Source organism: Physeter macrocephalus, chromosome 4, assembly GCF_002837175.3.
Source record: "Physeter macrocephalus isolate SW-GA chromosome 4, ASM283717v5, whole genome shotgun sequence".
Classification (NCBI taxonomy): Eukaryota; Metazoa; Chordata; class Mammalia; order Artiodactyla; family Physeteridae; genus Physeter; species Physeter macrocephalus.
Window position 1 is genome coordinate 80,521,995 of NC_041217.1, and position 25,815 is coordinate 80,547,809.

The window sequence follows — 25,815 nt, forward strand, 5'->3', positions numbered from 1 at the left end:
CCCGCCCGCCCCGGCGGGTGAGCAGACAAGCCTCTCGGGCTGGTGGGTGCTGGTCGGCACCGATCCTCTGTGCGGGAATCTCTCCGCTTTGCTCTCCGCACCCTGTTACTGCGCTCTCCTCCGTGGCTCCTAAGCTTCCCCCTCCGCCACCCACAATCTCCGCCTGCGAAGGGGCTTCTAGGGTGTGGGAACTTTTGCTCCTTCACGGCTCCCTCCCACTGGTGCAGGTCCCGTCCCTGTTCTTTGTCTCTGTTTATTCTTTTTTCTTTTGCCTACCCAGGTACGTGGGGGGTTTCTTGCCTTTTGTGAGGTCTGAGGTCTTCTGCCAGCGTTCGGTGGGTGTTCTATAGGAGAAGTTCCACGTGTAGCTGTATTTCTGATGTATGTATGAGGAGGAAGGTGATCTCCGCGTCTTACTCTTCCGCCATCTTGGTCACCTAGCTCTTAAGTGACAAAACCAGGATCTGAATTCCCATCTTCAAAACCCAAGTCCCATACATTCTCCTCTTATTTGGTCTCAAGATTTCAGTTGCTTGGTCTCAAAAAGTGTAGCTTTTTTATCTGCTGTTGGCAGATCTGCTGTAGGTATCAAAACTATTGTCTTAATACTCTTTCTATTCTTATGTCTTCTTTTTTCATGCCTCTCCTGTTTTGTAAATTTCTAATTTATTACAGGAGTCCCTGTTTGGCTTTTTAGTAATGAAGGATTTGGTTGTAGATGTTCCAAAGCTTCCCTTGGCATTGACCCTTGTTTCCTGAATTGTAGGGAGACACTCCATCACAGTCACTACTCTCACCTCAGCTGGGAACATTGGGGAGGATGGAATCCTGAGCTGCACTTTTGAACCTGACATCAAACTTTCTGATATCGTGATACAGTGGCTGAAGGAAGGTGTTATGGGCTTGGTCCATGAGTTCAAAGAAGGCAAAGATGACCTGTCGGACCAGGATGAAATGTTCAGAGGTCAGACAGCAGTGTTTGCTGATCAAGTAATAGTTGGCAGTGCCTCTCTGAGGCTGAAAAATGTGCAACTCACAGATGCTGGCACCTATAAATGTTACATCATCACTTCTAAAGGCAAGGGGAATGCTAACCTCGAGTATAAAACTGGAGGTAAGTTACTTTTGAAGAGAGGGAAAGAAGGTGCCAGAAGATATTTGAGACTAGGGAGTGTGAATTGCTGATGAAATGTCATATTATGCTCATGAGTGACTAATATCAGACAAAGACCATCCAAATTCTGCTAGCAGCCATCCTTGCTGTCCAAGACCCACACCAACTCCGGAAGTAACCTACTATAATATTAGGTCTTAAAATCTTTTGTTCAGGCCTCTTCTGAATTCTCTCATATATTCCCTGAAATATGTTGCCAGAATATGTTTTCTCCATCAGTAGCTCTCTGTTCTTTCCCTTTGGTCTGGCTAGTGAGAGAAGACTATAATGTGGTCTGAGACTTTTCTGTGCTAAGTAGGCTCTAGCCCAAGTCTGAAATCAGTATCTCCAGGGACTTATGACAGTGGAACCCATTATAGGAGAAGTTCAAAGGTAACTGACCAAAACAATATTGGCCTATAAACTCACTAATCCTCCTCCAATGAAATCCATGCTTTCTTACCAACTAAATTTAACATATTTTCTGAATTTATGTACAAGGGACTCAGATATTGGAAGGAGTAAAAAGATGATTAGAAAACAAAGATCATTGTACTTCCTTCTGTAGAGCTGAGAGTGTAGAGCTTATAGAGTTGAGGGTCAGGGCAGAGAATAGAAACATATGTAAATAAGAAACATATCTACAATAATTGGTAAAGTGTATTAAATGCTTTAAGAGAAAATATAAATAGAGTGATTTGGGGATTCAGAGGAAGAAAGAGATCATATCCAAATGCATAGGGAGGAAAGGGACAGGAAGGCCCCCATGGAGAGAATTTGACATTTGGGAGGAGCCTTGAAGGATAGGCAGAAAGTATCCTGAGGCATCCCAGGCTAAGCTAGCCTGCACAGATCTTTCTTGGACCCCTCATAATATGTGTATGTAGTGGTTTGAAGCATAGATCTAGTCAGACCTAGGCATATACAGTGGCCTGGGCAAGGCAACCTCACTGAGCCTCAGCTTCTTTATCTTAAAATAGGGATTAATAAAGTCAAGTCAAAGGGACACTGGGGCCAACTGAAAGGGCTTCCAATGGCAAAGCTGGAACCATTTGAGCAACAAAATAAACAATATAGTATTAAATTTTAACTAAGCATAAATTAAATACATGAGTCCATACTTATGAGGGAGATGAAACAAATCTTCTTTATAGATGAATTCCAAATAATGTATTTAGATCTCTCCCCCTCCGGAAAGTGGAGCTTAGAACTTCCCCCTCCCCGACCACCGCACTTAGGGTGTGTTAGACTTAGTGAAGTCCAGCTTCCAAAGACACCTGGCAAACATAGACTCAGCCAGGTGATCAAAGTTAACTTCCCCATGATAAATCATGTTAATAGCATGCACTCTCTGATGTGACATGATGAGAAGGGCACTTTTACTTCTATAGTTTTCCTCTCCAAAACCCATAACCTCAGTCTAATCTTGAGAAAAACATCAGACAAATTACAGTAGAGGGGCATTCTACAAAATACTTGGCCAGTACTCCTCAAAACTGTCAAGATCATGCAAAACATGGAAAGATTGAAAAACTGTCACAGACCAGAGGAATCTAAAAAGACATGACAAATAAATGCAATGTGGTATTCTGGATGGGATCCTGGGATATAAAATGGACATTAGTGGAAAAACTGGTAAAATCCAAATAAAGGCTGGAGTTTAGTTAATAGTAATTAATATACAAATGATAGTTTCTCAGTTTTGACAAATGCATCATGGTTATTTAAGATGTTAATATTAGGGGAAACTGGGTGAGAAGTATACAAGAACTCTCTGTACTATCTTTGCAACCTTTCTGTAAATCTAAAGTTATTCTAAAATTAAAAGCTTATTTTGTTAAATGGGCACAATAATAGATATCCCTAGGACTGTTGTGAGGAACAAAAAAAAATAATGTCTGGAATTTGGTCCCTAGCACAGATCACACCCTCAATAAGTGGTGGTTCACTGTCATGTGCACTCAGGTTCCCACATCATCTCCCAGGAGCTTGTGCCCTGCCTGCTCCAAGTATGTGAGTCTCGTCTCTCCTGCTAGGCAGCAGCCTCTTGAAGGGCATGGCAAAGGCTTTCCTTCCACCTCTCACTCCACACTAGCACAGTCCTGGGCAAAGGAAGATGCTAAATAAATTAATAATTTGTATCTTGCCCTTTTGGCATAATAAACATTTTACAGGCCAAAGTCCAGGCCTTAATATTTTCTGTAAGTGTCTCTCTGCCTAGAGGAGGAAGTTAGTCTTAAATTCAAAATGTACTTGCCTCTCCAGTGAGGAGAATTATCTTAAAAGAAAACAAATGCCTGTCTTTATTCATAGATACCAGGGCTGGGCAGTCTCTACCCAAGCAAACTTCAGATCCCCATGATGACAAGGCCTGTGTATGGAACTTCTGTGGGTAGGTGAATGCTGTTTGTTTCTTTCTTCTCCCTCCCCACCCTTTTACCCTCCAGGCAGAAAAATTACATAAAATTCAGGAGGCTTCATAGGTGCCTAGGAAAATAAATACCCAGTTTCCCTAATTGATAATTTTTTTGTGTGATCACTGGAACTCCTCTTACTTGGAGAAATTTATTTGTTGTAACAATTATACCTAGAACTTAGGTCCTTGGAGTTTGTGTTATTGTCCAAAGTGTTGTGATGTATAGCAATACTATAAGCAAATGATTTTTTGCATCTACAATACAATGGGTCATACATAGACAGCCCACTAGGAAAGTACTGAGTCACTTCAATGTGTTTTTAAGACCTAGCACTTCAAAGGCTATATTGTCTTATCTGTCTGACCTTGACCCCTGCCCCTTTTTGACCTTCAACGCTGCAGCCTTCAGCATCCCAGAAGTGAACATGGACTGTAACGCCACCTCAGAGTGCTTACGATGTGAGGCTCCCCGATGGTTTCCCCAGCCAACAGTGGTCTGGGCATCCCAAGTTGACCAGGGAGCCAACTTCTCAGAAGTCTCCGACACCAGCTTTGAGCTGAACTCTGAGAATGTGACCATGAAGGTTGTATCTGTACTCTACAATGTCACGATCAACAACACATACTCCTGTATGATTGAAAACAACATTGCCAAAGCCACAGGGCATATCAAAGTGACAGGTGGGTTCCTTTACACGTTTGGTATGGGTTTATTGGGGTTATAATCTAGTGTAAACTAAAATCTAATTTCTTTAAGATATATTATGTACCAGGGCACAAAAAGTTTCAGAGATCTCGATCACAATTCCAGTTGGGATTGCATTATGTAAGAAGAAAACTAATACAAAACAATATTTATGGCATATAGGTCAAAGGTGGCAACTAGTTTTCATCTTGTATACCTTCTTACTGTCTGGAGAGCAGTGTTTAGGATTCTGAGGCCCTAACTCAGAAGGATTGGTTTGGTAAAGCAGTGGAGAAGTGATGATTATTTGAAATCTTTGATATATTCAGCTGGTGATCTACATCCCGAGTCCCCCAAAACTGGTTTGGGTCTATCCTGCCTTTGAGAAGACTTTTGATTTGAAGACTAAAGGTCTTAGAGTCTGCCTTAGTCTTTCTTATTCAGTCCTTCTAGGACTTGCTCAAGATCCCACTAATATTGGCACAAGATTAATCTGAAAGCTCCAGATTAAGCTGGCCTCCCAGGCTGAGAAGACCAGGAGTCAGGGTGGCTCAACACCCTAGTCTCCCTGCAGTGCTTTTGTATATTACAAAACCTAGGGTTGAGCTAGTGTCAAGGAAACGCACAGACTGAATTATTAATTTTAAAACCATCCCTGCTGGGGTTAAATTGAAGTCAAGCTATAGGGGAAGGACTATATCAGGAGAACCACTGTCTTATATCAAGCCTAGTACCAAACAGAATACCTTGCACGTTTTAAGTGCCCTTTAAATATTTGCTGAATTTAACTGAATAAACCATATTTTCATCAGCTATTTTAAAAATAATTTTATTTATTTGGCTGCATTGGGTCTTCATTGCCGGGCACGGGCTTTTCTCTCTAGTTGTGGTGAGCAGGGGCTACTCTTCGTGTGGTGCACAGGCTTCTCATTGTGGTGGTTTCTCTTGTTGCGGAGCAGGGGCTCTAGGCACACGGACTTCAGTAGTTGTGGCACGTGGGCTCAGTACTTGTGGCTCGCAGGCTCTAGAGCGCAGGCTCAGTAGTTGTGGCGCACAGGCTTAGTTGCTCCGCAGCATGTGGGATCTTCCCAGACCAGGGATCGAACCCGTGTCCCCTGCACTGGCAGGTGGATTCTTAACCACTGCGCCACCAGGGAAGTCCCTCATCAGCTATTTTTAAATTATAATTTATATATACAAAAAAGGCAACCTATGGAATGGGAGAAAATATTTGTAAATCATATATTTGATAAGTGATTAGTATCCAGAATACATAAAGAACTTCTATAATTCCAAAATGAAGAAGTCAAATAACTTGATTAAAAAATGGGCAAAGGAGCTGAACAGACATTTCTCCAAAGAAGATATACAAAATGGCCAACAAGTATATGAAAAGATGTTCAACATCCCTAATCATCAGAGAAATGTAAATGGAAACCACAGTATCACCTCATACCAATTAGAAAGGCTACTAACAACAACAACAACAAAACAGAAAACAAGTGTTGGTGAGGATGAGAAGAAATTGGAATATTTGTGTATGATAGTGAGACTGTAAAATGGTGCAACCACTATAGAAAACAGTATGGGAGGTTCCTCAAAAAACTTAAAATAGAACTTCCAAATGATCTAGCAGTCCCATTTCTGTGTATTATGTACAAAAAAACTGAAAGCAGTGTCTCAAAGATATATTTGCACACCCACGTTTACAGCAGCATTATTCACAATAACCAAGAGGAGGAAGCAGCCCCAATGTCCACCAACAGATGAATGGATAAACAAAATGTGGTATACATACAATGGAACATTATTCAGCCTTAAAAAGGAAGGAAATCCTTTTGCATGCTACAACATGGCTGGAATTTTCAGGATATTATGATATAAGTGAAATAAGCCAGTCACAGAAAGATAAATATTGTTTGATTCTACCATTTGATTCCACTTATAAAGTATCTGAAGTAAATTCATAGAAACAAAGTACAAGGATGGTTACCAGGAGCTGGGGCCAAGGGGAAAGGATACGGAGTTGTTGTTTAATGGGTATAGAGTTTCAGATTTACAAAATGAAAAAGTTTTGGAGATTTTTTTCACAAGAATGTGAATATACTTAACATTACTTAACTGTACACTTAAAATGGTTAAGATAGTAAGTTTTATATTACGTTTTTTACAATAAAAAAAGTATCTAATAAAAAATCATATATATGAGAAAGAGAGAGCTCTTCTACTATCATGTGAAACAAACTAGTGACTGTACCAGTTAGAACACTTTTAGTTGCCTATAACAGAAAACAAAACCAACTGAAGCCTAAGCTAAAAGAAGGAATTTATTAGAAGGGTATTAGGATGTCTCATGAAACCAAGGACAGAAAGTGCAGTGTGGCTTCAAGAACAGCTGGATCCAAGAACTTAAATTCCATTCTTTGTCTCTCATTTCTACTTTATTCTCTTTGCTCTCTAATTTACTCTCTCTTGTTTTAGTCTATAGGGCAGAATATGGTTGCCAAGAGCGCCTACCTTTAAAAGTCTCTTTCACTCAAGAGAGTAACTAGACTGAAGCTCAATCCCTCAGTCTGATTCTATTGAAGATATTCCCAGAACAGGTCAACTTGGGTCAGCTGCCCATACTTAGACCAATGGGGCAGTACCTGGATGGAAGGCCTTCCCAGAAGAGAAGGAGGAAATGAAGCATTAGGCATTTAAAACAATGAGTGTTAACAACAGTATTTCAGTTTAGATCTGAATTTAAAGCTCCAAACTATATAACTAATGTCTTCTAATAGAAATAGCAATAACCGAACAAACCACAGAAATTGGGCACAGCTTTTATTCAGTGAGCAGGCTCTTTTTCCATACATGCTTATTGGATACATCAGAACAAGTGTTCCAGGTACCAGTACTAGGACTATATCCAACTTTTAGAAGCATGACATAGCTCAAAATTAAGATAAAATAACATAATTCCTCCTTACCATGCACAAAGTAAGCTTTTAAACAACTGAATGAGGCCATAGGGTTTATATCCTGTGTTCTCTAACTATACTGCTAATTTGGGTCATTCATTCAACAAATATCTATTTAGTGCCAAATATATACAAAGTAATTTGTAAGTCCCATGAAATACTGAGATGAATAGCACAGTTGTCATAAGAGAAGTTAATCAGTGTGGATATGGTACCCACAGGAAAGAGCAGTTAATTATGACTGTAGTGGCTCAATAGATGAGGAAGAGTTCAAGCTGGGTTCTGAAGAAAAAGAATGGTTTTGATAGACTAGGAGGCATGAAGTCAGAAGCCTATGTCAATGTCCAGGGGAGAAATTATGAAGGCCTTAACTGGGGCAGTGACCATGCGAAGGAAAAGTGGGAGAATCAAAAGTTAATGAAGAAAATAATCTACAGGACTTGGTGACACAAATGTGAAGGACAAGAGAAGGAACAAGTCAAAAGGGGTCTGATATTGCTATCCAGTTTGCTTAGGAGGTTAGTAATGCTACCAACAACAAAAATGAAAATGTAGGAAAAGCAACATGTCTGGTAAAAAGATGAAGATTTTAGAGCTGTTGAGTTGAAAGTGCCCACTATGTACAAAGGTAGAGATGTCCAATGCTTAGCACATTACCCAGCATACACCAAGTCTGGGGGAGACTGCTTCATCCCTACTCCACATATTTCCTTCCACGGGAAGAGATCCCCACCAATGTAACCCTTCTAGTCTCTCTTCTCCCCTCTTTCACTCTTCCCCAGAGGAAGAGAAATTAACTTACCCAATTAGTGAGTTTATTAGGAGAAGCTGGGTATAAACAGCTCAGCTCCTCATTTTTCCTTTTCTCTCTAGCTAACCAGAAGTATACATTCTATTCTTCTCCTCTAAGCCAACAGTTTTCAGGGGTAGAATCTGCCCTTGTGGGAGGAAGCCTGCCCCAGTCTTGTGCTGCCTGTCACTGGGGAAGTCTGGGCTGCAGCCCACTTCCCTACAGACAAAGCTTAATCCTTTATTATCAGATTTATCAGGAATAAAGGTGATTTTAGTCTTCCAGTTGCCTCACTTTGTCTTGCTCTTTAATTGGTTCAGAACTCAGCTGGGGAGAGGGTGTTTATTGGACTCCTTTGAACTCAAACAACAGGTGTTCAAAAATATTTGCTGAATAATTATATTTTTAACTGACATATAGTAGCAACTGTAAATACAGATGTGGAATTTAGGACAGAATTTGGGCTAAGGAGGTGGATTTGGAAAACGATCAGCTTAATGGAAGTAATGTTTATTAGGCTTGAGTGGGGTTACTGTTATTGTCTTGACAGCTAATACTTACTGAATGCTTACTATGGTGCCAAGTTCTGTTCTAAGTGCTTTACATGTATTAACTCATTAATCCTCACAAGAATCCTATGAAGTTGATTATTATTATTTTGGCCCTATTTTATAGATGAAGAAACTGTAGCACATATAGAGTAACTTGCCTAAACTTGCCTGAAGTCACACAGCTAGTAAGTATCAGAGCTGAAATGAGCTAAATGACATTGGACTGTCTAGGGAGAAAATAGAGTAAAGAGTAATTTAATTTCTTCACTTCTGCCTTTCTCTACTTCAAAATGAGAACAATACTTTCTCATTACTCTGTAGTGGTGTGATGAAAGCAAATGACACAGAACCTGTAAAGGTCACTGCCTAGAGGGAAAAAAATGTGTCTGACACCAAGGACTAGCCATGGCTGTTGGTTTAGCCTATTCTTTATTTGGTAACCAATAGCAATGTGTTTATTGGAATCGTTTTTCATTTGGCTGAGTGCTCACTGGAATGGACGAGAGAATGGAACTTCTTTGCAGAAAGGGAAAGCTCTGCTTTTAAGCTAGTTACAGAAAGGTAGAGAATGGGGTACAAAATTGCCCTCAAATTAGGGCACAAGTTATATTAGGAACAACCTGTTCTGTTTTTTGGGGGTATTTTTCTTTGCTAACCAGCCATGTGAAGAAGATATCCAGCTTTTCCTCTATGACCCTGAACTTTTTTCTCTCCCTTTACACACTCTGAGATAAAAAGGTGAAGTCACCTCCAGCTGCTGAACTCAAAGGCTTCCCTGTGTGTCTCTTCTGTTGCCATCAGCTGGGTACTCCTGCCTCTCTGCCCTTACCTGATGCTAAAATAATGCACCTTGGCTACACAGAAACATGCAGAGTCACTGGTATGACAGGTGAGATGAATCACGAATGGTGTGGGGAAGCCACTGTGTGTGTTTGTGTTCCTAACAGGAATCAAGCAGCTCCCAGCACCAGCCTCAGAGAGAAACATTTAATAACGTCAGGGCAGTAGGCACTATTTCCACTGCTATTGTGAAAGGTAAGCATTTGTTAACAAAGAGTAGAGACCTCATTGACAGACTTACAGGAAAAACAACTCTATGCAATTCAAATATTTGTGTAAATTCATATTTCCACTGCTAATGTGAAAGGTAAGCATTTGTTAACAAAGAGTAGAGACCTCATTGACAGACTTACAGGGAAAACAACTCTATGCAATTCAAATATTTGTGTAAATTCAAACACCTTTTCATTTATTGAGTCATCCTTGAAGGCAAACATATCTTACTGAAGAGAAAGAGATACTTGGCCCTGACTCATTACTCTGGATTTCACAATGAAACATCATGACATGAGCATAATCCCTCACATAAGTGGCCTCCTCCCAGCCCCCCCTCAACAAAGCCCCTGTTGACTGGAGACTTGACAAAGCACTCAGCAACTAGCCCTCTTGCTAAGACTTCCCACTCTCACTTCAGTCCTCTGGCTCCAATTACTAGTAGGACATCTCTTTCTGAATATTCTTCTGCATGTGGAATTTGTACACAACTGAGCTTGTGAAGTTACAGTCAACACTACCACATTATTCAGTGGCACTGCCACCATGCACCGGGCTCACCACCTTAGAGCTATTTTTGTCCCCCTCTGTCCTTCAGGTCAATTTGTTACCAAGCTCTACAGTATTTGCTCATGTTGTCTTTCAGATTGACCCTAATCATCTCATGCCCCGACTAGTTCTAAAACCTTGTACTTGCTCCTTCCTCTGTTTCAGGGGATAGGAAACAGGTGCCAGAATAAAATTTTTCAAATGCTATTTTCGTCACAGCAGTCCTTTACTCTGCAACCTAAAGTGACTCTCTGGGCACTATTATATCAAAGTTAAAGTCCTCAGCTATGCAGTCACAGCTCTCTAAGTTTCTCTCCCTAAGGTTCCTCCTCCTCTCAGCTACCTACTACTGCTCTCTGGCCTTGCTCCCTCTCTCTCTGCCCCTTCCTGGAAATCTCCTCTACTCTATGCTAATTCAGATCCACACTTCCTTCACCCATTTCCTGCTGGTCCTTTCATCTCACATCCCCTTGATGAGCATGTATAATGTATAATATCTTACACTAAGGGACATATATTCCTTGCCTAGATTGTTAAGTCCCCAAGGGCAGACAAAAATCTGTTGATCTGGTTTGCTTTTTTGAGTGTGGTAAAAAAAATTTTACATTTATTTTAAAAAATAGTGATTGAGATGACCTAGAGGGGTGAGATAGGGAGGATGGGAGGGAGGCTCAAGAGGGAGGGGATATGGGGACATGTGTATGTATACGGCTGATTTGTTTTGTTGTGCAACAGAAACTAACATGGTATTGTGAAGCAATTATACTCCAATAAAGATGTATTTAAAAAAGTGGCTGAAATACAAATATAAAGTTGTATACTTAGATATAAGGTAGTACATGGATATTATAAAAATTGCAAAGGTGGTATGCAAACACCGAAATCAGAAGAAACCCTTTCTTATGGGGCTGTTGTGGGATCAGGTCAGATCATGTTTCCCAAGGTAAGCTTGTGTCGCTATAAACTTCCCTCTTAGAACTGCTTTTGCTGTGTCCCGTAGATTTTTGGATTGTGTTTTCATTTTCATTTGTCTCTAGGTATTTTTTTTTTATTTCCTCTGATTTCCTCATTGACCCATTGGTTGTTTAGTAGCATATTGTTTAGCCTCCACATGTTTCGGTGTGGTTTTTTTTTTTTTTGCAGTCTTTTTTTTCTTGTAGTTTACTTCTTTTGTTTCATAGCACCGTGACTGGAAAAGATGCTTTATATGATTTCAATTTTTAAAAATTTACCAAGGCTTGTTTTGTTGCCTAGCACGTGATCTATCCTGGAGAATGTTCTATGTCCACTTGAAAAGAATGTATTCTGCTTTTGAATGAAATGTGATACATATATATATATATATATATATATATATATATAAATATATATATGGACAGATAGGTATAGACAGATATAGATATGGACATTAAGTCCATCTCGTCTAATGTGTCATTCAAGGCCAGTGTTTCCTTACTGATTTTTTGTCTGGACGACCTGTCCATTGATGTAAGTGAGGTGTTAAACTCCCCTACTATTATTGTGTCACTGCTGATTTCCCCCTTTACGTCCATTAACATTTCCTTTATGTATTTAGGTGCTCCTATGGTGGTTGCATATATATTCACAATTGTTATATCTTCATCTTGGATTGATCCCTTGATCATTATGCGGTGTCCCTCTTTGTCTCTTACAGCAGTCTTTATTTTAAAGCTTATTTTGTCTGATATAAGTTTTGCCACCCCAGCTTTCTTTTGATTTCAATTTGCATGGAATAACTTTTTCCATCCCCTCACTTTTAGTCTGTGTGTCTTTAGATCTGAAGTGAGTCTCCTGTAGGCAGCATGTATACAGGTCTTGTTCTTTTATCATTCAGCCACTCTATGTCTATTGACTGGAGCATTTAGTCCATTTAAATTTAATTATTGACATGTATGTGTTCTTGTTGCCATTCTGTTAATTGTTTGGGGTTTGTTTCTGTCTTTCTTGTTCCTTTCTTCTTCTTTTGTTCTCTTCTCTTGTGATTTGATGACCATCTTAGTGTTATGCTTGGATTCCTTTTACTTTTTTGTGTATCTAGCATAGGTTTTTGATTTGTGGTTACCATGAGGTTTCTCTATCGCAATCTATATATATATATATACATAATTGTATTAAGTTGCTGATCTCTTAATTTCAAATGCATTTTAACAACCCTGCATTTGTACTCTCCTTCCCTCATGATCACTGTTTTTGATATCATATTTTACATCTGTTTGTTTTGTGTATCCCTTAACTGCTTACTGAGGATATAGATGATTTTTACTACTTTTGTCTTTTAGCCTTCTTACTAGCTTTGTGCATGATATGATTTCCTACATTTATGTTTGCCTTTACCTATGAGTTTTTTCCTTTCATAATTTTCGTGTTTCCAGTTTTTGCCTTTTCTTTTTAACTTAAAGAAGTTCCTTTAACATTTCTTTTAAAGCTGGTTTGGTGGTGCTGAACTCTTAACTTTTGCTTGCCTGTAAAGCTTTTGATCTCTCCATCAAATCTGAACAAGAGTGTTGCTGGCTAGAGTATTCTTGGTTGTATGTTTTTCCCTTTCATCAATTTAAATATATTGTGCCATTCCCTTCCGAACTGCAGAGTTGCTGCTGAAAAGTCAGCTGATAGCCTTATAGGACTTCCCTTGTATGTTATTTGTTGCTTTTCCCTTGCTGCCTTTAATATTCTCTATCTTCAGTTTTTGCCATTTTAATTACAGTGTGTCTTGGTGTATTCCTCTTTGGGTTAATCCTGGATGGGACTCTCTGCACTTTCTGGACTTGGATATCTATTTCCTTTCCCAGGGTAGTGAAGTTTTCAGCTATTATGTCTTCAGATATGTTTTCAGTTCCTTTCTCTCTTCGCCTTCTTATACCCCTATAATGTGAACATTAGTACACTTGATGTTGTCCCAGATGTCTAAAACTGTCCTCTTTTCATTCCTTTTTCTTTTTTCTGTTCAGCGTCAGTGATTTCCACTACTGTCTTCCAGTTCACTGATCCATCATTTAGTCTACTGTTGATTCCTTCTAGTACATTTTTCATTTTAGTTATTGTATTCTTCATCTCTGTTTGGTTGTTCTATCAATATATATTTTCTAACTCTTTGTTAAAAACTTTTAACTTCTCACTCTTTGGATCCATTCTTCTCCCTAGTTCTTTGATCATCTTTACAATCACACCCTGAACTCCTTCTCAGGTAGACTGCCTATCTCCACTTAGTTGTTCTTCTGGGGTTTTATCTTGTTCCTTCATCTGGAACATGTTCCTCTGTCACCTCATCTTGCTACGTTGCTGTTTGTATTTTTATGTATCTGGTAGATTGGTTACATTTTACGACCTTGGAGAAGTTATATTTTGTGGGAGACCTCCTCTGCGTCCCAACAGCACGCTCCTCTCTCATCACTCAAGCTGTATGCCCTAGAGTTCTTCATATGAGGATTGCATGGGTCCTCCTGTTGTCACAGGCTATGTGGGAGGTCTAGTAAGCTTGGTTAGCCTTTGGTCCAATGTTGCCAGGCCCCGTCTCATGTGGAGGCTGCTGGCTGCAGAGGCAGCTGACTGCGGAACCCCACGGGGACCCAGGGATAGTGCTGGGTCATGGGTGGATGGAGTCAGGGTCCAGAAAACTCTGGTAATATTGTCCACTGACTGATGAGTGAAGCAAGGGTGTTAGTGCCGGTCTACTGGCGGGCAAAGCCATGTCCTGGAGTCCAGCTGCAGGGCCCAGGGGTCCCAGGGCTGGTCTTGGATTGCTGGGGGCGGGGGGGGGGGGAGCGGGCGCAGTTCCTGACACAGTTGGGTCTGGGGTGTCTCAAAGTTTGTGTTGGCCTGCTAGTGGTTAGGGCTGGGGGGGGGCCGGGGGGCCCGGGGGGGGGGTTGGGGGGGGGGGGGGGGGGGGGGGGGGAGCGGGCGCAGTTCCTGACACAGTTGGGTCTGGGGTGTCTCAAAGTTTGTGTTGGCCTGCTAGTGGTTAGGGCTGGGGCCCAGCTGCTCCCCAGGGCAGGGTCTGGCCTGCTGGTGGCAGGCTAGGTCTGCAGGCTCTGGGATTGTGGTTTTCTTGCATCTAGTGTCTGCCCCCTTGTGGATGAAGCTGGCCCAGAGGCTAGAATAGGCTTCCTGGAGGGCAGCATCAGGGTCCAGGGGATTCTGGGCCTGGTACCTGCCCACTGGTGGGTGGAACTGGGTCCTGGGCCCTTTGGTGGGTAAGGCCATGTCCAGAGGCAGCTATGGACTCAGGTGGTCTTAAGGCAGCCAGTCTGCTGATGGATGGGGCTGTGTCCCTACCCAGTTAGCTGCTTGGCCTGAGGCATCCCAGCACTGGTGACTATAGGCTGTTGGGTGGGGCCAGGTCTTGGTGCTGATGAGCTAGAGGGAGAGTTTCACAATGGCATTTGCCAGTACCACTGTCCACATGGTAGGAGCTCCCCAAAATGGCTGCCATCAGTGCTTGTGTTCCCAGGGTGATACGCAGTTGCCTCCTGCCTCTCTGAGAGACATTCCAGGATCAGTAGGTATGTCTGACCCAGGCTCCTGTCAGATTACGGCTTCTTCCCTGCGTTCCAGAGCATGTGAGATTTTGTGTGCACCCTTTAAGAGTGAAGTCTCTCTTCCTCCCACCCTTTGGCTCTCCTAAAAGTAAGCCCCACTGGCCTTCAAAGCCAAATGTTCTGGGGGCTTGTCTTCCTGGTGCAGGACTCCTGGGCTGGGGAGCCTGATGTGGGGCTCAGATCTCTCACTCCTTTGGGAGAACCTCTGCAATGTAATTATCCTCCAGTTTGTGGGTCACCCACCTGGGAGTATGGGCCTTGACTATATTGTTGAGTCTGCCTCTCCTACCTGTCTCATTGTAGTCCCTTCTTTATGTCTTTAGTTGTAGAAGATCTTTTCTGGTAGGCTCTGGTCTTTTTCATCAATGGTTTTTCTGCAAATGGTTGTGATTTTGGTGTGCCTGTGAAAGGAGGTGAGCTCAGGGTCTTTCTACTCCACCATCTTGGCTGGGGATCTCTTGATCTGCTTTTCATTCTTTCTCCTGTTCTCTAAACACTATGGTGCAGTGCACAAAACAGACTCTTTGTAAGGAAATCTGCCAGTTTCCATCATTTCCGACCTTCATGGTTGTCACTGGAGGGAGATTTCCCTGAGGAAACTAGCCTTTGAGTATCTCATTAGTAGAAGGAGCCCTTTCTTCTTTCCTTGATTCCCACAAGGAAATGAGTTTTTAATATACTGTGACTAGATAATCTAACCTACAAATTATAGCTTATTCATCTTTATCTTGTATTCCCTTAGAGCAGTAAAATTTTCAGTCGTCTTTTTTTTTTTAAATAAACCAAGACATACATGTTCACATGCAGTACACAAAGGGTTATATACTGTTACCTGGTTAGCTGCAGCTCCATCTCTTTCTCTCTAGAATTACAGAGGGATAACCTTAAATCAATTTTAAAAAAATAAATGAAAAGATCATTACTTGAGATACATATTGTAACTGATCATGACACTTTAGGTCACACACATTGCCTGGTTGAGAACTCACATAGAAGCCACCTTTCCACTTCTATCTAGGAGCCTGCCCATAGTTCCTCTCTCAGTTCCTGTTTGCTCTGAGGATGAGCCCTTTCCTTAAGGAAAGATTCAAGCCATCTCCTTTCCCCTAGCAACCCATGATACCATGTGGCCTCAATAGAATATCATCAAAATACAGAAAAACAAGCCCATTTCTGAACAAGAAATACACTCATACAGTGGAAGGGAGACTTTCAGTTCTTGATAAATGTTTGTTGAATGGCTGTAATGGTATCCTATTGCTGTTATTTTCAGAATTCCAGGAATCTGCAGAACTATTTCACCACAAGATATGACCTAGTTTTATAGTTCTGGGGAGAAATGAATTTATGTCTAGAACTCAGGAGTGAACAAATAACATCAAGAAGAAGAAGCCAAAAGCAACCCACAGAAGACTTCAATATGAACAAGATAAATTTATCTTCAGACATATATTAAAAGTTGGGAAATAATTCATCTGAATTAGAGAAGTGTATTAGACTCTGAAGTAAAGTGAATGTGGAGACAAGTATATCCCCATATCTCAGGGACCTCCCCATCCCCATCCAGGGAGTGAGAGAATGGGATATTGCATCTCATTTGTCTCAGAATCTTTAGCTATATTGCTGTAATGTTGTTCTGAGGAAGTTTCTAGAAAGTTTTGATTGCAATATATCCACATTTTATAATCCACAAATTAAACTGTGGTGGATTCAGTAAGAAGCTGCTAATCAGCTGCCACTTCACAATTCAGAGGTAGCTGTATTTTAGTGATGGGTCAAATGATTCACTTTTCATTTACAATGCAAAAGTGCCCTGGCATCTCCTCCCACCTGACACATGCTTAAGATATGTGGAAAATCATCATAATTTTAATGTAAAAAATGTAGTTGGGCAACACTGATTTTCTAAACTATGTGAACACCTGATTTTTAAAACAAACTAATGCTATTTTACTTCTCAGATGATGTTCATCCTTGAATGGTCCAGGAAAAGACCTCTCTTCTTGACTGTGTGTGATATTATGCCATCACAAGGTTTGAGGCTTCTACTTTATATCCTGCCATCACAAGGTTTGAGGCTTCTACTCTATATCCTGCATGGACAGTGATCACCTCAGCTTTCACCAGCATCTAGAGCGGTGGGACACAACCAGGTGATTTTGCACCACCTCAGGGGACACTTGGAAATTCTGGAGACAATTCTCTTGTCACAACTTGGAGGTGCTACTGGCATCTAGTGGATAGAACCCAGGGATGCTGCTCAACATCCTTCAACATACAGGCCACCCACCCACAACAAAGAATTATCCAGCCCAAAATGTCAGTTGTGCTGAGATTAAGAAACCCTGATGTAGAGTAGAAAAATATCTAGAAAACAGGGGAGCAAACAAACCTGTTTGCTTCCTAAAATTAGGCATTAGTTTCTCTCTCTTTGGCTGCTGCCTCAGCACAGAGAGCCAGAACTCAATTTCAGGCAACCAGGAATTCCTGATGGATTATCTTCAGCTGGTTGAGCTTCTACGTTCCTTTCCTTTCTTTCTACTCTACAAATCAAGTCCTGTGAGAGAGCTGCCTGAGTTCCATCACAAGTTCTCTCAGTCTGAATTTAGATCTCAGGACTCTGCCTAGTCAAAATTCAAATTAAGACAGCAAAAACATGTAACTTCCTTGAAACAGAGATTTCTGAAAGCAGGGGGCAATGAACCTTTGAAATGAAGCCCTGAGGAATGAAACTCTGATGGAAAAGAATGTTTTCTTTCCAGGCCCCTTCCCACACTTTTTGCATGTTGACCACTGCCTCCCTAGCACTTTGGACCTACTGTGCCTGTATTACATTTGTTATAGAAAACTTGATTTTAGAGTTCTGACCATTCAAGAGAACGATTAAATATACATTTCCTATGCTGTTGTCTGCCTAGTTTGTCAAAGAACATGAATACAAGGGAAAATGGATAAAAAGACATATATCAGGTTCTAAAGATTAGTACATAGCACATAACAGGACTTCAATAAATGTTTGTTGAATAAATGGATGAATGAATGGATAAATGAACGGGAGGGAATGATAGGAGCCTGTGAGTATGGGCAAGGTGGCTGGGTCTAGTTTCTTAAGGAAACTACATTAGGCTTTACCAGCCTGCCAAGTCTCCATCTGGGAAAATAAGTGGTGACAGTAGACTTGAGGCAGATGAATGTGGGAGAATACACACAGGTGGACAAACCCATTGCTCTAGTATCAAAAAAAATCTGATTCTTTCTTACTAGTCGTCAGGAGTTATCAAATTCTCAAAATCTTAGAGGTGGAAGGATCTCAAAAATCCTCTTTCCTAGTCCTTTCACTTTTCAGATGAAGAAGACCCAAAGGCCCAGGGTGAAGTGTGGGTAACTGGCTATCCTCAGGCTATATAACTTGCTCAAAATCACACTGGTAGTTGGTGGAGGAATAAAGTCTAAAGATAATTTAATTGCTAAAGAGCAAATTCCCAAGGGACTTCTGAAATAACTGCTGCATACCCAGCTTGTTCCCAATCGGCCTTTTCCAAGAGAATAATGCTGAACCAAACTGAGAAAGTACACTGTGAAAGCATAACGACTCCCAACCCAGGTTAATTCTTTGGCCTTGTCCATGACCACACAGTGATATGTGCACAGGCATTAGACACCAGATGCACCATATTAATTGAAGTACAAAGACGAGAATATGATGTACACCACAAACATCTAGGGAAGCTCAAATCCGGATGCCAAAAGCTAAAACATTTCAGAAGTATTAACAATTTGAGGGAACAAGTCAAACTTCAAGGAGAAGTACTGGCTACCAGCTATACCCAGATTTGTTGGAAGTGTAAAGTGACCGCAATCTGTGCATTGTCAATTGGGGGATGGGGCGTGCATGGGGTCATTACTGCATAATAAGGCTTCTGCCTGATGGTATCTGTGATGTGCTTTGGTTCTATTAATGAAATTTGTAATTCCTAATCTCCCTCCAGCTGGTAAAGTCTCCATACATCCAACCAGCTGCTCTAATTCAGACTGTCTTACTATATGCCTGAGCACCTTGCTCCTTCTAACATTGTCTTATTTCCTCTTTCACATTAATCATCTCCAGGAGTTTCAGTATGGGAGCCACGAGTAAAAATTAACAGTCACAAAAACAGAACCTTAGAGATGCTCTCTTGTCTTTCTCTAAATTCTCTCTCTCGAGCATAAATTCTTCTTTCCCATGAAGCTGTCTTTGAGTGGTCCTGTGCACTATGATTTTACTCTTCTCTAGTCTATACATGCAATTTAACACAAAATCGCACGTTGCTTTTGTCTATTGCTCCTCATTGCTGAGTACTTGGGCAGTTTGAAGATGATGACAAAATAAGGATGGGGGCCTAGGCAGTCTTTGGAAACTTGCTCTTAAAAGAGGATCAAGCAGACACTCCCAGGAAGCTTTGTTTACTGATAGCATCTGCTGAGCCAAAGCAGTTAAGTCACAACTTAGGGGTGGGGGGGTTTCTGTAGTTACCACTATAGGAGCCTCTGTGTCTACTGAACGGCATGGCTCCCCCAGATAATGATATGCCTCTCTCTTCTCAAAGTCATAATTTCACCTGCAGCATTATCTTATCTCTTCAGTTCAAATCTAATTGCCTGGCCTAAGAAGTATCCTTAGCATTTTCAATTATAAGGTCCCTTACCCAAAACTCTAAATGATACTTCGAATAAGAACTTTATGGATACCTTAGTCCTATATCCCTTCTTTAGAATAAGCCAAAAGTGATGCTCAGTCAATCTAGCCTGTGAGCAGTTCATAGCAAACTGAAAGCATTTCCTTTCTCTCTTTGCCTTCCATATTTGCAGTTCCCAAAATTTATTTGTAACCATTATGTATCATTATAAGGAGAACTATTAGGCTTTGACAGATAAAATTCCAGGACCTTATGGTACTTAATATGACTTTGATGAGTCAGATAACTGTATACGACTCAAGTGGTAGGTCCAGGTCTCATACCTAGGGTAGGTGAGACTGGAAATGCGACAAGTTTATGGCATAAAGACAGCAGTTCCTATTGAGAGGCAGTAGGTACCCCAGAAGAAGCCAAGTCCCAGACTGCTAAATGAGGATCTATGAGAAAAATGACAATTGTCTTCAGTTCCTCTCACCTTCCCTTTTATCCATTTTCTCCCATACAGCCTAATCAACGGTCCTCTAGACCCTGAATATTCTGTCTTTCCACCATTCTTTCCATCACAACTTCCCCACAGGCACCCCCTCACCCCAAGAAAACAATGCTTCCTGGCATCTAGCCACACATGAGAAGGTAATTTCTCGACTACCTTTTTCATTAGCTTAATGTACTGTCTTCCCACGGAGGTAAATAACCCTCACTTCACTGAAGTAAAGCAGGAGTAAAAATATCCAACTAGTGAGAGATCCTTGGGGTATCAAGTGTAGACCAAGGACTCTCACTGAGGGTGCGGAGGTGCTCTTTAACAATACAGGCATCACCACTTCCACCCCCATTGCTGGAGTTAAGAATCACTGTGTAACGTGAGACATATTTGAATTATGTTACCTTCATAAACATATAACTACTGTGGAAATGTGAAGTCTACTGACGCAAATAACCATCTTTAGAGAAGGAAAGGAAATCAAGTGCTTCCTAGGTCTCAAACATCATACTACGTATTTGTCTCATTCAGTCCTTATCTTATAAGGTGGGTATCACCTTGACCCTAGCACCATCACCATCACCATTTTACAGAGGGGAAAACAGGTCCTGAGAGGTTAAGTAACTTACCAAAGATCATATAAGCCAAGAGGTTGAAAAAGCGTTCAAACTCAAATCTCTCATCACAACCCATACTATTTCTGAAAAAGTACAGTCATGTGTAAAAGTGCTATAAATATTTGTAACATTATATAAATATTGGCTATTGTGTTATTATATATATTAAACTATGAGGACTCATTGGGAGCTTTCGGCTTCATTGCTCATGAAGATCTGAAGCCATCTGTAAGGAAGATGGCCCTTCCCTCTGGAGGAGACTGCAATGATTCCTAAATTACACTTGGGCATTTCCACCAAAGCCCTTCCCTAACTCACAAAGGGGCTGGCAGTGAAATTGCAAGCCTCCTCCTAACTCACTCTAATGTCACCTTCATGTGTTCCCAGAAGTTCCTTGGGGACTGTCTCCAAGACTTCAGAAGATGGTTGTAATCTGCTATAATCGTCTTTACCAGATGATCCAAAATGTCTCTTGAGACCGGTTTATATGTTCCATGATGTTTGGCCTCCAATATACCTGGAAAGAACATGTTTAATTATTACAAGTTCTTCCTTGAATTCACAAATGTTGAGCACTGGACCACAAATGGTCCTGTCCACTTTGCCAGGACCAACCACACTTTTTATGCAATCAAATCTATCAATTTTTTCCATTTTTGTTTCTTCTTTTAGTACTTATGTTTACATATGTTTAAACATGCCTTCTGTACCCTGGATTACATTAAAATATTAATCTTTATATTTTAGTATTTCCATGTTTTTTTCAACATTTAAATCTTTATTCCATCTGAAGTTAATTTTTTGTATAATCTGTGAGGTAAGGGAGTTAAATGTTGTTTTTTCAAGTGATTCTCCAATACTATTTCTTAATTAACTCATCCTTATCCCTACTGACTTTTTAAATATTTTACTATATTGTATGTTCTTATATGTATACTTATATCTGTTTCTGAACTTTTGATAACCTGTGAGACCTACAATTTTAACCAGTATATATAGGAAAGGAAAAAGAATAGTTACTTGCAAATATATTCACCCAGCTATTCCCTGGAGATGGCAGTGGGTGGCTCAGACAACAGAAATTTATTTTTTCATAGTTCCAGGTGCTAGAAATCCAAGATCAAAGTGTCAGCAGGTTTCGTTCCTCCTAAGGCCTCTTTTCTTGGCCTGCAGATGGCCACCTTTTCAATGTGTCCTTACATGGTCTCTTCTCTGTGTACATGCATCCCTGGCGTCTATTCCTCTTCTTATAAGGACACCTGTAATATCAGATTAAGGTCCACCCATATTACTCCATTTAACCTTAATCACCTCTTTAAAGGCCCTATCTCCAAATACAGTCACATTCTGAGGTACTGGGGGGTAGGACTTCAACATATGAATGTGGGGGAACACAGTTCAGTCCATAACACTGGCACAGAAGAAGCAACTAATAAAATTAGCTATTATTAAGTATTAAATATGGGTTGGGCAGAGCAACTGAATATCAAGGCAACCATAATAGGAAAGATGTGACCAACTTAGCTTTTTTCCCCCTATTTGACCAAGAATAGATGTTTAATGTTTGAACAGTTGGGACACAAGAGAAAGCCTTGTCCAAAGAGCGACTGCTTCAAACCAGGTCAGAGGACACTTGAAGACTAGAACACAATGGCTCAGCAGGTGGATGCTGCTAAGGGAACTGAATTGGCTAATGGCCTCCGCAAACCACAGGTTACTATTTTAAATGTCACAAAAGACCACAGAGCATGAAAAGATGAAAAATAAAACCAGTGTGGGTCCAATCTTCAAACAAGTAGAACTGAGTGACAGGGCAGTTTGGCTCCATGTGACTAAACTAATTTGCTGAGAACTAAGGCTGTCTTTGGGCTAGAGGTAGACTACAATCTTTTCTGTCCTGGGGCTCTCAGGATAGAAAACAGCTTTTTTCTTTTTTCTATCCTTCTCACTAAAATCCTTTTTGCAGTCCTTGTAGAGTGAAACATCTGTGTGTTGGTCAAAGTCATGCAAAAGGGACACTAACTCTCGTGCTACAGAACGTAAATATAAGAGGGCTTATTTGACACCACATACAAAAATAAACTCAAAATGGATTAAAGACCTAAATGTACTACCAAATATTATAAAGCTCCTAGAGGAAAACAGAGGCAGAACACTCTTTGACATAAATCACAGCAATATCTTTTTGGATCCATCTCCTAATGTAAAGGAAACAAAAGCAAAAATAAACAAATGGAACCTAATTAAACTAAAAAGTTTTTGCACATCAAAGGAAACCATCAACAAAATGAAGACAACCTACTGAATGGGAGAAAATATTTGCAAATGACATGACCAATAAGGGATTAATATCAAACATATATAAACAGCTCATACGACTCAACATCAAAAAAACAAACCCAATTAAAAAACACACAGAAGAATTCGCAGCAACATGGATGGACCTAGAGATTATCATACTAAGTGAAGTAAGTCAGAAAGACAAATACCATATGATATCACTCATACATGGAATTTAAAACATTACACAAATGAACTTATTTACGAAACAAAAGCAGACTCACAGACATAGAAAACAAACTTATGGTTACCAAAGGGGAAAGGGAGATGGGGGAGAGGGATAAATTAGGAGTTTGGGATTAGCAGATACGAACTGCTATATATAAAATAGATAAACAACAAGGTCTTACTGTATAGCACAAGGTACTATATTCAATATCCTGTAATAAACCATCATGGAAAAGAATATGAAAAAGAATACGTATATATATGTATAACTGAATCACTTTTCTGTACAGCAGAAACTAACAAAACATTGTAAATCAACTATATGTCAATTAAAAAAATGGTCAGAAGAACTAAATAGACATTCTTCCAAAAAGGAAATGCAGACGACCAACAAGCACATGAAAAGATGCTCAACATTGCTAATCATCAGGGAAATGCAAGTCAAAACCACAATGAGATCACACCTGTCAGAATGGCTATCAACAAAAAGAACACAAATAACAAACGTTGGAGAAGATGTGGAGAAAAGGGAACCCGTGTACACTGTTGGTGGGAATGTAAATTGGTGCAGCCACTGTGGAAAACAGTATGGAGGTTTCTCACAAAACTAAAAATAGAACTACCATATGACCCAGCAATTTCACTCCTGGGTATGCACCCGAAAAAAACAAAAACACTAATTTGAAAAGATACATGCACCCCAATGTTCACAGCAGCATTATCTATAATTGCCAAGATATGGAAGTAACCTAAGTGTCCATCAATGGATGACTGGATAAAGAAGATGTGATGTATATATATACAATAGAATGCTACTCAGTCATAAAAAAGAATAAAATTTTGCCATTTGCAGCAACATGGATAGACTTAGAGGACATCATGCTAAGTGAAATAAGTCGGAGAAAGACAAATACTATCACTTATATCAGTGATATATATATATATACACATATATATGTGTTGTATATCTAAAAAATATAACAAACTAGTGAATATATCAAAAAAAGCAGCAGACTTACAGATATAGAGAACAAACTAGTGGGTACCAGTGGGGAGGGGGGAGAGGCAATATAGGGGTGGGGAAGTGGGAGGTACAAACAACTGGGTATAAGCTAGGCTCAAGGATGTATTGTACATAAGGAATGCAGCCAATATTTTGCAATAACTGTAAATGCAAAGTAACCTTTAAAAATTGTATTAAAATTTTTAAAAAATTTTTTGAATTAAAAAAAAAGAGGGCTTATTTGGGGAAAAAACTTCCAAGCAGATTTGAAGGAGCAGAGCAATCCTCTGAGCTGCTGTTAGAGTAGAATGCTTAGGCTGGGCATAGCTGCACTGGACTCATCAGGGCCAAGCATTCAAGTAGAGAGTAGTCACCCAACTCCCATTACAGTACAGAGTGACACTTTTGCACACTAATGCTCTATATATTTGTAGGAAAAGAAAGAGCAGGCAACTATGATGCTATGGAAGACCCCTGAGGAAATGGCCTTGTTAGGAAGGGTATCCTCCAAAGCTCAGAAGCTTGTACCAGGTCATTCTCTTGTCAAGGGCTTCCAGGGCCCTCCAGAGGTACAGCCTGCTCAGTCAAGGAAAAAGAATAATCACATTACCTATCTATCAGCCATTGTAGGGAGGGTCAGACAATCCTCAGTATGCATAAATGTCATTTGGACTATTGGTCAGTTGAAATGGCAGCACAAAGGGTGACCAACTTTGTTTAAGAGCTTTCACATGGGTGTGGCCACACTGAGCCAGCTCCCTGCCAGGTGTGGAAAGAAGAGGCCTACAGGACTCTGCTCAGATTTGTATTAGGACCCAAGCTGTGATTTAAAAACAAAAACAAAACAAACAAACAAACAAACAAAAAACCCCTCTGGAGTTAGACTGCCAGAAAGGGCCATGAAAGTGGATCTCTAAGTTCTCTTGTCATTTGAAGACCACCCACAGTCTCTTATTCCCAGAGCACAGACAGCTTCTGAGTTCACTAAATGATCAATTCCTTCCCTTTGACTTTCCTCTCTGCTTCAGATACTCAATTGCTCTCTGGGCAAATGATGGTCCAGAATCCTATCATTAACAGTATGAAAATAGTAAAGATGTCTCAAACATATATTATGGAGCAGATGTAATTTACACCAAAGGAAGAGGGTCATTTTAACTGAAAGATCACATACATTTCTGTTAGTTACCAAAAAAATCTGATAATTCTCAAATTTTTATCTCCAGTTTTCATCACCTTCTCTTGACACAGACATGTTCCCAACTACTGACTACTCCATCTGAAGTTATTTCATTCTAAACATATCCAAAACAAACTCATTTTTGTGAGTTGCAGTATCTACTTAAGGCATCCAAGCTAGAGGTCTCAGTCATCTTTGATCCCTAACACATCCTTATTAATTGGTCATCAATTCTTGTCAATTACACTCCCAAAAGCCTCTATAATCCATCTACTCCTCTTCATCCTTATTGTTCCTGCCTAATTCAGCATGTTCTCTTAAGTGAACAATTGCCCAGCCTCTAAACTAATCCTCTTCGCTTCAGTTTCATTTTAATTTTTGATTTTTGATCAAACAACCACCCCTTTGAGGCATGGTAGAATTTAAGACTGACTTCTTCTGAACAAAGTAATTTGCTTCAGGAGGAGAAAAGCAAGAATTCATTAGGCCTGATTCACAACAGAGGAACGACAGAGTTAAGAAATAGAGGAACAAGTCTTTCTGGGTCAATGTGGCATGATGCTGTGGTTTGATCCAATGATTCTGGCAGAGTACTATGCATGTTATTGAGAGGAGAGGGAGGGAGATTTCT

The 25,815-nt window shown here is 40.3% G+C and overlaps 1 protein-coding gene and 1 long non-coding RNA gene across 11 annotated transcripts in view; one reads left to right on the forward strand and one right to left on the reverse strand.

The window, feature by feature from the left end:
• Positions 1–4,088, forward strand: part of VTCN1 (V-set domain containing T cell activation inhibitor 1) — a 21,367-nt gene extending 17,279 nt beyond the window's left edge. Inside the window, exons 2-4 of the mRNA XM_007119385.3 lie at positions 767–1,114; positions 3,467–3,545; positions 3,972–4,088. Coding sequence (XP_007119447.3) covers positions 767–1,114; positions 3,467–3,545; positions 3,972–4,005 — 461 coding nt within the window. The 3' untranslated portion in view covers positions 4,006–4,088. The remainder of the gene's footprint in view (positions 1–766; positions 1,115–3,466; positions 3,546–3,971) is intronic.
• Positions 4,089–4,310: 222 nt separating this feature from the next.
• Positions 4,311–25,815, reverse strand: part of LOC102995307 (uncharacterized) — a 36,502-nt gene continuing 14,997 nt past the window's right edge. For 6 of the 10 annotated variants that reach the window (XR_448554.4, XR_448551.4, XR_003679529.2 and 3 more), the window contains 2 exons: positions 21,514–21,752; positions 14,061–21,010 (listed from right to left, as the gene is read on the reverse strand). This is a non-coding gene — a long non-coding RNA (uncharacterized lncRNA). Of the gene's footprint in view, positions 5,465–14,060; positions 21,011–21,513; positions 21,753–25,815 lie in introns of those variants that run through there. The other 4 variants (XR_008617147.1, XR_003679530.2, XR_448553.4 and 1 more) reach the window with 4 other exon arrangements.